The 14993-nt window shown below is 38.9% G+C and overlaps 3 protein-coding genes and 2 long non-coding RNA genes across 5 annotated transcripts in view; 4 read left to right on the top strand and 1 right to left on the bottom strand.

Annotated features, from left to right (window-relative positions):
* The window catches only part of LOC135946710 (uncharacterized), a 244670-nt gene that overhangs the window by 195590 nt on the left and 34087 nt on the right, over window positions 1-14993 (bottom strand). The gene's annotated exons all lie outside the window — the stretch shown is intronic.
* On the top strand, window positions 3941-5453 carry LOC135946743 (protein TonB-like). The gene is made up of 2 exons (XM_065495098.1): window positions 3941-4110; window positions 5067-5453. Exons 1-2 carry the CDS (start codon window positions 4093-4095, stop codon window positions 5394-5396), a joined length of 348 nt encoding a protein of 115 aa, XP_065351170.1. The 5' UTR covers window positions 3941-4092; the 3' UTR covers window positions 5397-5453.
* Window positions 6476-8312, top strand: LOC135947329 (uncharacterized). The gene is made up of 2 exons (XR_010575616.1): window positions 6476-6525; window positions 7928-8312. It is a non-coding gene; the product is annotated as an uncharacterized LOC135947329 (long non-coding RNA).
* On the top strand, window positions 9070-10325 carry LOC135946237 (uncharacterized). Its single transcript, XR_010575502.1, has 2 exons — window positions 9070-9186; window positions 9952-10325. It is a non-coding gene; the product is annotated as an uncharacterized LOC135946237 (long non-coding RNA).
* On the top strand, window positions 13572-14443 carry LOC135946979 (histone H1, early embryonic-like). Its single transcript, XM_065495516.1, has 2 exons — window positions 13572-13697; window positions 14089-14443. Exons 1-2 carry the CDS (start codon window positions 13650-13652, stop codon window positions 14398-14400), a joined length of 360 nt encoding a protein of 119 aa, XP_065351588.1. The 5' UTR covers window positions 13572-13649; the 3' UTR covers window positions 14401-14443.

The raw sequence follows: 14993 nt of genomic DNA, 5'->3' as shown, positions 1-14993 counted from the left end.
GCTCGAGGCCGCAATGCATGCATGCACTCGGGGCAAACAAACCGTCTCGACCGACCAATAATTGCAATTGCACCGCACTCACACGTTACCGCAATAGAAAAAACGAGTTCGCCACTTCACTGCACCCGTCTTTCCTTTTTAAAAATCGATTCTTCCGCTGACACGAGAGTTTGTAGAGGAAAAAAGGGTTTAAGAGGTGAAAAAGGCAAAAATTTACATATTTTTAGGGTGCAAAAAGAGGGTTGAAGGGTTAGCACCCTTAGAATACTTTGGTTATCTAGGGGATGTTGAGACGAATCTATTGGTGTGTGGTTTTTGAAAATCCAACAAATAGAAGCTGAGATTTGGGAGTGCAAAATATTAAAAAAAAATAGCGAGAATATGACAATTGCACGATCGGTTGATTTTTACCCTTTGAAACACGTTTAGGGTCACTCCTGAGGTCAGAGAGGAGGTTAAAAATCGAACCCTGGCGTCAGGGTAGCACTAAAGCGATCGATTCCGTTAAATTCGTATTTGTGTCCACTTTAACGACGCCTGACGGGCTCTGTAATTTTTCGATTTTCAAAATCCGCCCACCGTTGGAAAGAAAAATTCAAGAGCTTTCAGAAAATGTGCAATTTGACCTTTTGGATGCCACCAGGGTAAAAAAACAATGAAGTCCTTTTAAAATTTATTTATTTATCCTCGCCAGAAATTATTTATAAATCAAAACAATGCTCTTGTGTTCATTTTCCTCCATTTCATTTCATTACACAAATAAACACACTCACAATTCGGTACGTGCTGTGAGTTTTATTAATAAGCGCGACGCGAGAGAGTGTTGAATTCACGCTATGCAAAACAATGGCGTGTGCGAATTAATCAAGTGGCGTGTGCACGTGAATTATCGATTTGCATGCACTATAGGGGCGCGCGGCTTTCGCAGATTCTTGTCTCCTGCAGTCGCGTTTGTCGTCGTCGTCTTCCAAAGTTAGTTAGCGAAACGTGAGAAGCGATAAATCACGCGGCGCGAAAATACAACAAACGCGCGCGGCGTTCTCGTGTATATATAAATTAATTAAATTCCGACTTAATCTCGCGAAGCCGGGAATTTGTCGCCGCGACGTCGATTTGATGCTGAATGCCGCGCTCGCACGCCGAGAGATTGCGACTTGTGCAGATTCTTATCACAATGAGGCTGTTTGTCATCTCGCGTTGCATGTTAATTGTTTTTGCTCGAGATTAATCGGCCGCAAAACGCGCGCGCGACTCGAGCTCGTGGCGCAGCGCTTTAATCATTTATTAATTGGTTTCTCCGCCTTTCATCTCTTGCCTCTGACGCTTAGCTCTGAAGAATTGACAAGAACACGAATTTTCCGTCATAATTTGATTTTTAGTTGCGTAAAGAGAGGTGAAAACGACAAAAAAGTAGAAAATTTCACGTTTTTTGGGGCGCAAAAAGGGGGTTGAAGGGTTAGCACCCTTAGAATACCTTAGATGTTTAGGGGATGTTGAGACGAGTCTATTGGTGTGTGGTTTTTGCAAATCCGACCAATAGAAACTGAGATTTGGGCGTGCAAACATTTTTTTATATGAAAAATATGTTTTTCACCAAATCTTGGCTTCTAATCATCAGATTTACAAAAACTGCACACCATTCGAATCGATATGATCTCCCATAAAGAGCTAAATATGTTAAAGGGTGTTCATCCCTTGCCAACCCCTGGAAAGTTAACCCCCAGTGAGATAAAACCAAAAAATGTAAAATTTAAAGATTTTGGGGGTGCAAAAAGGGGGTTGAAGGGATGGCACCCTTAGAATACCTTAGATATTTAGGGGATGTTGAGACGAGTCCATTGGTGGGCGGTTTTTGAAATTCTGACGGTTAGAAGCTGAGATTTGGGCGTGCAAACATTACAAACAAAACAATTTTAGAGATTTTTTCAATAATTTGTTTAAAAATACTTTTAATAAGAAAAATATTATTATAATAGATCTGATAATAAAATAATGTTAATTTAAACAAGAATGAAAACAATATTAGCCTATATTATTTAATTTAATGTGTTTGCTTTTTATTATCACATTTTAACAGATTTTATTTTTCTAAAAAAAATCCCTATTGACAAGAAGCTCAAAATCCACTACTTGACGTTCATCCCCAGTTTTTATATCTTGAAGTGCATCATGCGAAGAGTTGTCGCAGAGTCAAGTATGCGCATAAATTACGTATATCGCACCGCCATTCAATTTTCCATTGAAAGTGAATTCCTTTCGACGGCCGCGCGGAGTAAATTGCGGCGATAGACTCGACTCTTATAATAATACACTTTAACCCTGCTATCGGTGAGCCGCGGAGAAGCCATTATCGCAAATCTTTATTTAGAGAAAACCGCAGCGCATTGTGAGTGTGTGTGTTTGTGTAGAAAAAAAATCTGAATCGATGGCCATTAGACTGCGCCTGCGGCTGCCACACACCCACCAAAACGAACACACTGTAAACAATCAGTGCAGCGTCAGCACAATATTTTATGCCGTGAGAATAAGGTTGAGGAACAGTCCAAACTGGTCCATAGAAGCGCCACCATCGCAAATAACCGTCAAAATATTGACTTTTAAACTTAAATTGTTACAGGCGAAGTTTGAAAATGCGCAAATTTTGAATGCGTTTGTGCGTTAATTATGCAAAATTTTACGGTGAGTCTGAAAAAGTTTGATTTTTTACTGTATGACCCATAGCAGCCGAGTTATTAATTTTTTAAGTCCGAAAAACGAGATTTGTGACAATTCAAATTTTTGTTTTCGGGGCCCAGGCGGGGCCCTATGGGCCCGATGGTGCTGATTTGAGTACCAATCGATGCCCCTTGGTAAGGAGTGTCCGCAGGTTATCAAATTTCCAAGTTCTGACTATTTTTCGAATTTTTATGAGTTTTTTTCTGTCAAATTTTCAAAAAAGACGAATTTTCACAAAATAGTTTTATTTTTATTTAAATTCTGCCGTTTGCCTGATCGTCAACCACGACCCTTCATCAGACAGGTCTTAGACAGGGCTTTGACCTGCTGTACCCTGACGACCTTTTTCAGCGTACCCCGACCTGAGATCCGTTCCTAGGCTGGTTTTTAATGCTTTTTCAGCAATTTCGAGCACATATGGCGATACTCAGTGGCGATTTATCATCCCTACCTGTCACCGACCTTTTTCAGGTCACGCAACCTGAGGGAAAATTTTTTAAAAAGATGATTTCGCCGTGAAACAACTATAAATTTCCGAATTTTGAACATTAAAAATAAATAAGAAAAATTGAAACAGCTCCAGCATCTGTTGGTGGCGTTTGGACCCACGCAAATGGCTAAATTAACATATTTTAATCATAACAAAAAAATCTTTCACCTTTTGCACGCTGTTTTGAGCGTGTAGAGAGCGCCCGCGGCTGCCGCACACGCATACAAATGTTTTTTATTCCACATTTGGCCGAATATATATCGAAGTTTGAAGCGCGGCGGCGCCTCAAGCAGCATATTGTGCACACACACACGTAGTGCTTTTCTCCATACCATATCACCGTTCCGATTCAATAGTTTAGTTTTTTGCTCGATTAATTCATCCCTGTCGGCGCTCCAGCGATTCAAATTGGGCTTGCGGCGTAGAAAAATTACGTCAGGATCGTGTTTGTGCAAAAACAAGAATATTTGATATTAATTTACGTGTTTATCTGTGTGCTGTGCAGCTGCTAATGAAATAAATCGTGCACCCCGGGCGAGCAAACACTGATTTTATAATTTTGAATAAATATCCAGCCATGTTTATTTTATTTGGAAATTAATTATAATATTATTTCGTTTTCATTTCTCTCCTACAAATGATTTTCCAAATTTCATATGATTCTCGAATGTTCCATCGAAATGCGCAGTAACAGCGAGCGGCCGTCGACGAGTGACAGGAAGAAGCACAATTTTCACGGTCATATTGCAACAACTCGATGCTTTTACGTCGCATTTTTCCAAGGCTGCTCTAGTTTTCCAGCCTGCGCTCTACATCCTGTTAGAAAAGTGCGGTAGGGGGACTGCGGCCATGCCACCTCACCATTTGGTTTGTCCACCCAGAGAGCCATGAAGAAAGCTACTATTGTAAGTATGATTTGTTTCCTGTTTTTATTTAGTTTCAGTTCGGTAGATAATTTTCTTGAGTGAAAGCTCTATTATATTCTGCAAAATCGTGGAAAATGCTTGTTTCCAATGCCTTAGGATTCAGTTGAAACAAAAATTGAGCTTTGTTTATCGCATTCAACAATTCAAATCATTTTAAATTGACACCGTGATGTACCAAACGCCTTTTCCCACCAAAAGAATTCCACGTTAAATTCTTCTTGTAAGACGCTTGCCATTTTGCTAACCGATGTTTGGTGCTTAATTTTGAAGCTAAAGAGTTGATTCATCGATTTATAATCGCAGAAATTAATCAAAAGTCGATTAAAACTGATTTAAAACAAGGAAAGCAGAAAATTCTTTGCTGAAAGAATCCTGGACGCTGATTGGCTGACGCAACACGCACGTAAACAGCTCCCGCGGTTGCCTAGCAACAGCTTTCATGGTTAGGGTATTGCGCGGGAGATGCTGACATGCGCGTTGTCAGCCAATCAGCGTCGAGGATTCTTCCAGCAAAGAATTCTTGACGATTTCTGTCTTTTCTTTCGCAATTAAATCGGTTTTAATGAAACTTTTCACGTGTTTCTGTGGTTATAAATCGATATAAAAACTCTTAAGCTGAAATTAGACCGAAAACAATGCATGAATTAACCTCTTTGGATTCAGTTGAAGCCAAAATTACGTATGTAGCAATGTAAATTTCTTAGAAAAGTGGCTGCAAAGTTATTAGCACTGTCTTTTTACTTGTAATAGGTCAGTTAGACAAATAAAGCAGCCATTAAATTGTGATATCATCATAGTGTAATGGCCGCTGATACTCATATTTATTCCCGAATTTGGAAAACGAAGAAAAAGCCCTAAAAGTCACATTTCCCAATGCTTGACAGCTCCTTGTTTGTCCTTTTTAATTGGATTTTGAACCTTCTAATGTCCCGCAGATCTTGTTTGTTGGGGTTGCCTTGGCGGCACTGTGCTCCTTCTCCTCCGCTCATCCGGCGCCGGAACCAGAACCAGAGCCTGAACCAGTAAAGGTGAAATCAGGCCCGAAAAATCAGGTCGACGACACCAAGAAAACCAATGACGCCACGAAAACCGATGACACCCAGAAAACCCCTGAAAAACCTGCTGCCGACGTAAAAAACCCAGAGGAAACAAAGAAAGATGCTTCAAAAAAAGATGTCAAGAAACCCAAGAAGAAAAATGAGAAGCCTCAACTAAAAAAATCAGCGAATAAAGCCATCATGGTAGTAAAGCAACAAGTTCCTTGATGTGTTTATTTGAAACAGAATAAAAAAATCGCGCGTTCAAGTGCGAAATCTCTGAAATTCGTCTATTTTTCCTAAACTTCAAACCTTTATTGCAATTGAATCCGATTATTTAAGATCAAAATTATTATTTTAACAAATTAAATCAAATTGCATCCAAGTGCTTGCTTTAAGTTAGTGTTTGGGCCAATTTCAGTTGGTTTTAGTTTTATAATTTATCAACCAAATGAAACATTCTCTTTACTTGATAAAATTATTTTCTTTATTTAAAAACATAATCGGTCTTTCGGGCGTCTGACCGTCGAGACAATCGCGTTGCTGCTTCGCTTCTTTTGCCATTTGGCGACAATCATGTTGAATGAATCCCGAAAAATTCCGAGTGAATGTGGACAATCTCGAAAAAGTAGGCATGTGATGGAAAAATCTTGGCCCAGTTAATATGCTCAAAAGTATTAAAAAAGCATTAAAACCGATTTGAAAAATTGGGTTTTTGGGCACTTTTGATCAGAAGTATATTTATGAAACAATTGGTCAATTATAGGGTGAACTTCTTCATGTAATATCATTTTTCAAAATTACTAATTTTCCCTTTTAACATCGCAAATTGTAAGACAAAGTGTTCAGCAATCATTTGCAAATTGCATCCAACATTTCAAATAATTTTCAATTGTCGCCCTGTATCGACCCACTTTTTAAAACAATTATGCATAAAATTCCAAATTTTGAGCATTAAAAATAAATAAGAAAACATTGCGAGTTGGGAGCGTCAGAACCGACGCAAATGTCCGTCTTCGTTTAATATTATTTCGTTTTCATTTCTCTCCTACAAATGATTTTCAAAATTTTATATCAAAACTAGGTTTTGTTTGGCTCGTTTCGTCAATATTTTCCCATCGAAATGCGCAGTAAATGAGAGCGGCTGGCGATGATAAACAGGAAAAAACAAACGTTCTCAGCACGGTCGCTTTTCAAAACAATGCTTTTTCGCCGAAATTTTCCAAGGCTGCTCTAGTTTCGCACGTGCTCTCTTGATTGCATCCTGTTCGAACTGGTATAAAATAGGGGCACTCGAGCCATAACGCATCACTCTTTGATTTTTCATCCTAGAGAGAACATGAAGAAAGCTACTATTGTGAGTATTTGTTGCCTGTTATTATTCAGATTCAGTCCGGTACATTTTTGCATGAGCGAAAACTCTATTATATTCTGCAAAATCGTGGAAAACGCTTGTTTCCATTGCCTTAGGATTCAGTTGAAACCAAAATTGAGCTTTGTTTATCACATCCAATAATTCGAATAATTTTCAATTGACACCATGAACAAAACGCCTTTTCCCGCCAAATGAATCGCAATGTTAAATGCCTCTTGTAAGACGCTAGCCATTGTTCTACCGATGTTTGGTGCCTGATTTTGAAACTAAAGAGTTTATTCGTCGATTTTTAAGTGCAGAAATTCATCAATAGTCGATTAAAATCGATTTAAAAGACGGAAATCAGAAAATTCTTTGCTGGAAGAATCCTCGACGCTGATTGGCTGACGCAAAATGCTTGTCAACAGCTACCGCGGTTGCCTAGCAACAGTTGAACAGTTTACATGAGTTGTGAATTGCGCGGGAGATGCTGACATGCGCGCGTGTCAGCCAATTAGCGTCGAGGATTCTTCCAGCAGAGAATTCTTGATGTTTTCCGTCCTTTCTTTCGCAATTAAATCGGTTTAATGCAACTTTTCATTGTTTCTGTGGTTATAAATCGATATAAAAACTCTTTAGCTGCAATTAGACAGCAAACAATGCATGAACTGATCTCTGAGGATTCATTTGAAGCCAAAATTACCTAAGTAGCAGCGTAAAATTATGATAAAAACGGCTGCAAAGTAAGCACTGTCTCCTTACTTGAAATCTTATTTTATTTTACAACAAAGAGTTCCGTAAAAGACAGATCTCGCCGGGAGCAATCGAAATCTGCCTAAAAAATGTGTTCAAGCGATGCAAATTTTGTAGTAAATTTAAAAATCAGAATGTTTACTCGTTTACTGTACCAAAGTTTTCTTTTTAAAAATTGTGTATCGATTAACTGATTATTGCATCCAAAAAAAATGTTTTAATATTTTTCAATTGTTTTCCTGAATCAATCCTCTTTAAATCAACTTTTAGTGTGTTACTCCGAGCATTAATCTGTAGAAAAACTATTTTTCTGCCAATAGAGATGAAAAAAATCGTGTTTTTGCTCATTGGTAGCAAAATCGAGAGACATATTTAACAAGTAGGGTGCTTATGACAGGAAAAATGAGTTCTGGAGACTCTTTAAAATATTTTATAGTTAAAAAAGAAAATGCTGGAATGATAGATAATTTGACTAACACCTCGTTAGACAAAGAAAGCAGCCATTACATTGTGACGTCATCAGTGTAAAGGCCGCTGATATTCAAGGCAAGCCAGACTGTGGTCTGCGGTTGCTTCCAAATCTTGAAATCAAATGAAAAGCTCTTTTTTGTGATATTTTGTATTTAATTTTGAACCTTGTAATGTCCCGCAGATCCTGTTTGTCGTGGTTGCCTTCGTGGCACTGTGCTCCGCGGAACCAGAACCTGAACCAGAACCAGCAGATACCGATCCTAAAGCCGTAGAAGCACCCAAGCTTCCAGCCAAGAAATTGAAGAAACGCCCGATTATAGCCTCTGAAAAAAAAGATGATAAACCAACGGATACCAAATCTGGTACTGATGACAAAAAGAAACCTTTAAAAAAAGGAGCAAGTGCCAAGAAAAGCCCTAAAAAAGCAGGTAAACAGCCAAAAGATATGAGTCAGCAGCAGCAGCAGCAGCAGGTCAAACCTGCTGACCCTCCCGCACAATAAAGCCCCTGATGAGTTTGTTTGAAACAGAATAAACAAACGCGCGCCTAAGTGCGAAATCTCTCAATTTCTTTTGTTTTTCTTAACCTTCAAACCTTTACATTGCACTTGATTATGATTATTTCTTCTCTTTTTTAAAAACAACACCACTTCAAGCGCTTTTGGACCTTCGCATGTGTTTTTGCTTCGCTTCTTTTGTCATGCGTTGAAAAAACCCGAAAAATCCCGAGTGATGTCGACAATTTCGAAAAAGTTAGCGTTGAGTGTGAAAATGGTTGCTCTGGAACCGGTATCAGGGTGCGGAAACCTGTCAAAGGGTGTCACGGTAGGTGGTGCAAAAATCTTGGCCCAGTTAATGTGCTCGAAATCACTCAAAAAGCACGAAAACGAAAACCAATCTGAAAAATTGGGTTTTAGGCACTTTTGATCAGAAGTATATTATTTATGAAAAAATTGGTCAATTACGGTTCACTTTCCATGTAATATAATTTTTCATAAAATTCCAAATTTTGAGCATTTCAAATAAATAAGAAAACATTGCGAGTTGGCAGCGTTTGAATCACGAAAATGGCTGTCATCGCGGAGTTATTGATTTTTCAAATTTATTTGGATATTAAACATAATAATATTTCGTTTTCATTTCTCTTCTCTCCTACACATATGATTTTAAAAACTAGGTTTTATTTTGCACGTTTCGTCAGTATTTTTCCGTCGAATTGCGCAGTAACAGAGAGCGGCTGTCGATGAGAAACAGGAAAAAGCCCAATTCTCACGGTCGCTTTTCAAAACATCGCTTTTGCGTCGTATTTTTCCAAGGCTGCACGTGCTCTAGTTTTGCATCCTGTTGGAACTGGTATAAAAAAGGGCGACGCCAGCCAAGCCACATCACTCTTTGATTTTTCAACCCAGAGAGACGAGAGACCATGAACAAAGTTACCATTGTAAGTATTTGTTACCTGATTTTATTTAGTTTCAGTCCGGTAGATATTTGCTTGAGCGAATACTCTTGATTTTTGCAATGGAAACCCGACCGGAAAATCCCAAAAAATGCTTGTTGCCATTGCAAGAACTTATATCTTAGAATTCAGTTGTAAACATATTAATTGAGCTAAAGTAGTGTACATTTTTGAAGCATTTCAAAGCTGCGCAGTAGACTTGTGCGCATCTTAAGCATGCGCAGTATGTTCAGATTGCTTCTTCATCTCCCAGGAAGGCTGAAACGCATCACTGCGCATGCGTGATCTGAATTAGAACCTTCTGCGCAGTCGTAATTCCCACTGGAGGCCAAGTTGCGATCTGTGTTGGTTTTCCCGCCGGTCAGAATTCAATATAATAGTGGCCAATCAGACGCGTCGAAAAAGAGGCGTGCCGGCATGATAATTTAATTCCCGCGTATTTTGTTCAAATTTCCATTGGCCTGATGCGCCATCTAACGGTCGATTTGCCAATTAACGTGCTAATCAGTTGTTACTAAAGAAATAACAACAAAAATGTTCAACCTTCCCACCGTACTATATACCAGACGCCATGTTTGCGCGCCGCGTGAATCCAGACTCCGGTGGGAATGATTGAATTGTTTTACACCATTTATACGTATTAGGCTATTTTGGCAATACCTCAATTACAAAAAAGCGAAGAAAAAACACTAAAAATTGATATTTGTCCAGTGTTTTGAATTTAATTTTGAACCTTCTAATGTTATACAGATCGTGTTTGTCGCGGTTGCCTTCGTGGCACTGTGCTCCTTCTCCTCCGCTCATCCGGAACCAGAACCAGAGCCTCAACCCGCCGTCCAGAAAGGGAGATCAGGCAAGAAAAATCCGGCCGATGCTGCCAACAAGAAAACTAATGACGCCACGAAAACCGATGACACCCAAGACCCTGAAAAACCAGCTGTCGACGGAAAAAAACCAGCGGAATTAAAGAAAGAAGCTCCAAAGAAAGGAGGTATCAAGAAAGCTAAGAAGGCTCCAGCAAAAAAATCAGCGAATGCTCAGAGTGCAGTAAAGCCACAAGTTCCTTGATGGGTTTATTTGAAACAGAATAAAAAATCGCGCGTATAAGTGCGAAATCTCTGAAATTCGTCTATTTTTCCTAAACTTCAAACCTTTATTGCATTTGAATCCGATTCTTTAAGATCAAAATTATTATTTTAACAAATTAAATCAAATTGCATCCCAGTGCTTGCTTTAAGTTAGTGTTTGGGCCAATTTCAGTTGGTTTTAGTTTTATAATTTATCAACCAAATGAAACATTCTCTTGATAAAATTATTTTCTTTATTTAAAATCATAACCGCTTCGCGCGCCTTCGGTCTTTCGGGCGTCTGACCGTCGAGACAATCGCGTTTTTGCTTCGCTTCTTTTGCCATTTGGCGACAATCATGTTGAATAAATCCCGAAAAATTCCGAGTGAATGTCGACAATCTCGAAAAAGTTGGCATGTGATGGAAAAATCTTGGCCCAGTTAATGCGTAGTTTGAAAATGGTTGCTCTAGAACCGATCTCAGGGTGCGGAAACCCGTCAAAGGTTATCAGGGTAGGTGGTGCAAAAAATCCTGGCCTAGCTAATGAGCTCGAAAGTAGGGAAACGCGTTAAAAACCGGGCGCGGACAGGATCTCAGGTCGCTGTGCCCTGAAAAGTATAATAGTAATTCCTTAACTTAACGATTTTCGGGTCGCAGAGAAAGAAGGAAAAACTTATATTTAAGTAAAATGTGTTCGCGGCAGACCTTAAAGGTTCTTTAGCGGCAAGTTGAAATTTTCAAACGAATTTTGTGCGAAAATGGTAAATTTGAGAAAAATTTGCTCAAGAGGAAACAAACTGAAAATTTAATCAGATATCTGAAAATAGGCAGTTTTTGACGCTTCTATCAACTGCTGAATTTTAATCAGGCCCTTTCGAAAATCTGCATTTTTTGAAAAAATAGAAAATAACTTTCAAAACTCAAACGTTAAGTTTGTTATCTTCTTCACTATTATAAGTTTTCATGATTTTTCACACACCGGAAGCAATTTCCTTTGCTAAAAACGAGGGCGTAACCGATAAAAATTTAAAAAAATTGGATTTTGGGGCACTTTTGGTCGGTTAATAGGGGTTAACTTTTCATGTAGTATCATATATTGTAAAATTAAAAAATTTGGAAATTAAACATGTTAATATTTTGTTTCCATTCTTCCCCTAAAACCGATTTTCCAAATTTTGAAAACTTTATTAAAACAAAGGTTTCGTTTTGCACGTTTTGTGGTGATTTGCGGGTGTAACTGCGCATTTACAGAAAAATGAAACAGGAAGAAGCACAATTCTACGGTCCTTTGCGCTGCAATTTTTAGCAAGGCTGCCCTAGTTTTGCTGCCTTTTCTACATCCTGTACATATAAAATAGGGGGGCTACGGCCAAGCCACCTCACTCTTGGGTTTGGTTTGGTTTGTCCACCCAGCAGGGAGCCATGGACAAAGCGTCTATCGTGAGTATTGGTTTCCTGCTTTTATTTAGTTTCAGTCCGGTAGATATTTGCTTCAGCAAAAACTTTAAATGAGCTTCTCCGAATTTTTTAATTAAAGATAGAGAAAGTAGCCTTTAAGTTGTGAGAAAATGTAACAAAGGGGAAAAAAATCCAGCGTTTGGCAGCTACTTGAGTGTCACTTTAAATTTAATTTTGAACCTTTTGTAATGTCCCGCAGGCCCTATTTGTTGTGGTTGTCCTCTTGGCATTGTGCTCCTTCTCCTCCGCTGATTCGGCGGAGGAACAAGAGCCAGAGCCTGAACCCGCAAGGAGATTACGCTGGAAAAATAAGGTGGATAACCTCAAGAAATCCAGTGACAACCAGGACTCCCAGGAAAACCCTGAAAATACTGAGCAAAATTCAGAACCAGAGCCTCGCATGAGATCTCTATCAGATACCAGCGAGAAATCCGATGACACCCAGCCAAACCCTGAAAAACCCGCCACCAACGAAGAAAAAAATAAATATGCTCCGATTAAAGATGCCAAGAAATCCTCGTTGAAAGGTAGACAGCAGGCAAGAAAACAAGAACTATCAAACAAAATGATCCTCGGCGCTCCAAAAAGAGACGGATGATGTGTTTTTTTTTTTGGAACAGAATAAACAAACGCGCGCCAAAGTGCGAAATCTCTGAATTCCGTTTGTTTTTCCTAAAATTCAAACCTTTATTGTATTTAATTCTATCTATGAAAAAATATATTTTAAACAAATTAAATCAAATTGCATCAAAGTATAAGTATTTTTTGATCCTATTTCAGTTGTAATTATTAATTTTATAATTTATCAACGGTCCACAAAATTTATTTTCAACGAAATATTATATATTCTTCTTTTTTTTTAAATATGTCCACTTCACGCGCTTGGCGCTGCGCGCGCCTTCGGTCCTTCCAGCGCCTGATCGTCGAGACAATAGTTGTTGTGTGATGCATTAATTAATTAATTAATATCACCGGGGGTCTGGTTGCCGTCTGCGCGTTGGTTCTTGCCGCGGCCCTTTGACCGTCCGACATTAAAGGACTCACTTTTCCTCAGCTGCACAAAAATATACGGTAGCTCAACTCACCTGCAACAGAACGGAAATCAAATTAAGCCAGTGAATAATATGGAACAAGATATAAAGAGGGCCCTGTTTAGGAGCCCTTTCCTGAATTTGAGTGTTTTAAAAAAATATCCTGAAAAGTTCTAAGGGACATAAATTTTACTCCTGATAGTCAGAAATAATGGAGGCCAATTAGGAGACATAACTTATTTTTAGTTAAATTAGTCAACTTGAAAAATTCGCCCATTTTGAAGCTGCGCAGTAAACTTGTGCGCATCTCAATCATGCGCAGTATGTTCAGATCGCTTTTTAATTTCACAGGGAGGCTGAAACTCATCACTGCGCATGCGTGATTCGAATCAAAACCTTCTGCGCAGTCGCAATTCCCACCAGGGGCCGGGTTGCGATCTGTTTTTGGTTTTCCCGCCGGTCAGAAGTAAATATGGCGTCGAAATTAAAAGAGACAGTCCATCGGCCAATCGGAAGCGTCGAAAAGGAGGCGTGCCGATCTAATAATTTTATTCCCGCGTATTTTAAACCATTTTAAATCAGCCTGATGTGCCATCGAACGGTCTAACGGCAGTGTGGCGCCTTCTCGCTACCAACTAGAATGCTTTTTAACCTGTATCGCCAGGTGGCAGCGTAAAGGTGTGCTATTGGACGAAATTTAGTGCGACGTGAATATTCTAGAAGCCTGTATATTGCACGTTTTGTGACGATTTGCGAGTGTCCTGCGGCAATGAGCAACAGGAAGAAGCACGTCGATTTTTCGAAACACTGCCAATTTTTGCAAGGCTGCTCTACTTTGCAGCCTTTTCAACGTCCTGTCACGGAACTGTATAAAATAGGGAGACTCCGGCCATGCCACCTCACTCTTTCATTTGGTTTGCAATGAACAAAGCTACAATCGTAAGTATAATTGTTACTGGTTTTTATTTAGTTTCTTGAGCGAAAACTCTAAGGTTTTTCTTTTTGCGGATAAATCGAGAGAAATATTTAACAAGTAGGGTTCTTATGAGAGGAAAAAGGAGTTCGAAGACTCCTTAAAATATAAGTAGTTAAAAGAAAATGCTGGAATAATAGAAAATTTAACTAAAGACGCCGCGTTAGAGAAAAAACCAGGCATTACATTGTGACGTCATCAGTGTAATGACCGCTGATATTAAATACAAGCCAGACTGTGATTATTTCTTCCAAATTTCGGATAAACGAAGGAAAACCCCAAACATTCACATTTTTCCAGCATTTGGAACCTCTTTGCGTCCTTTTTAATTGAATTTTGATCCTTCTAATGTCTCAGATCGTGTTTGTTGCGGTTGCCTTCGCGGCACTGTGCACCTTCTCCTCCGCTGAACCAGAACCAGAGCCTCGCATGGTAGGATCAAAGCCGAGAAATCCAGATGCCAGCGAGAAATCAAATAACATGGAAATCTCTGAAAAAGCTGAGGAAAAACCCAGTGCGAAAGTAGAAAAACCGAAGGAAACTCCTCCAAAAGCAGCTGCCAAGGTGAAAAAGGTGAAAAATGCAAAGAAGCAAAAACCTATTCAGAAGAAGAGGAAACCAGCTCCAACTACCACCACCACCACTACTGATGCACCTACAAGCCCATGATATGTGTTTGTTTGAAACAGAATAAACAAATCACTGAATTTCATTTTAATTTGTTTTCTTTATCCTTCTTGCTTTTGATTCTGCTTATTTATAATCAAAATTTTTATTTAAAACAAATTTAATGAAATTTGAATAAATAAAAGTGCTTACTTAAATTTGTTTGGCCAATTTCAGTTAGTTAACCACAGATTTTACAAAAATTTTCGGTTCGTCAAAGATTTTTTAGCTTGATTTTGATCCTTATCGTCGCAATTGTGAGCTAATAAAGTTCACTTCTTGCGAAATAAATCATGCGCCATGTTGCAGTAAGAGAGACAAAATAATTAATCCGCAAAACCAAACCGCAACAAATTGGAAATCATGATTTATTTCGCCAGAAGGACGCGAAATTAATAATTAGAATCAGCTCGATAGAAGAAATTAATAAATGTGCACAAAAACTTACATTAAATAAATTGAAATATAGGAGCTTGAAATCCGATCGCTCAAAGGAATCGTTGGTTGGTTGGTTGGTGGATAGCAGAGCAGCTTGCGTGCTGTACGTGCCACTTGATGGTTTTCGGGCTTCTGACTATATTAATTCGCCGTGAGTG

This window comes from Cloeon dipterum, chromosome X, assembly GCF_949628265.1.
Source record: "Cloeon dipterum chromosome X, ieCloDipt1.1, whole genome shotgun sequence".
NCBI classification, from domain to species: Eukaryota; Metazoa; Arthropoda; class Insecta; order Ephemeroptera; family Baetidae; genus Cloeon; species Cloeon dipterum.
This window is presented reverse-complemented; position numbering and strand designations above follow the sequence as displayed.

Coding starts and splice junctions, on each gene's coding strand:
- LOC135946979 (XM_065495516.1), top strand. CDS start 13,650: ATGCCACCTCACTCTTTCATTTGGTTTGCAATGAACAAAGCTACAATC. Junction 13,698..14,088: donor CAATGAACAAAGCTACAATC/GTAAGTATAATT, acceptor CTAATGTCTCAG/ATCGTGTTTGTTGCGGTTGC.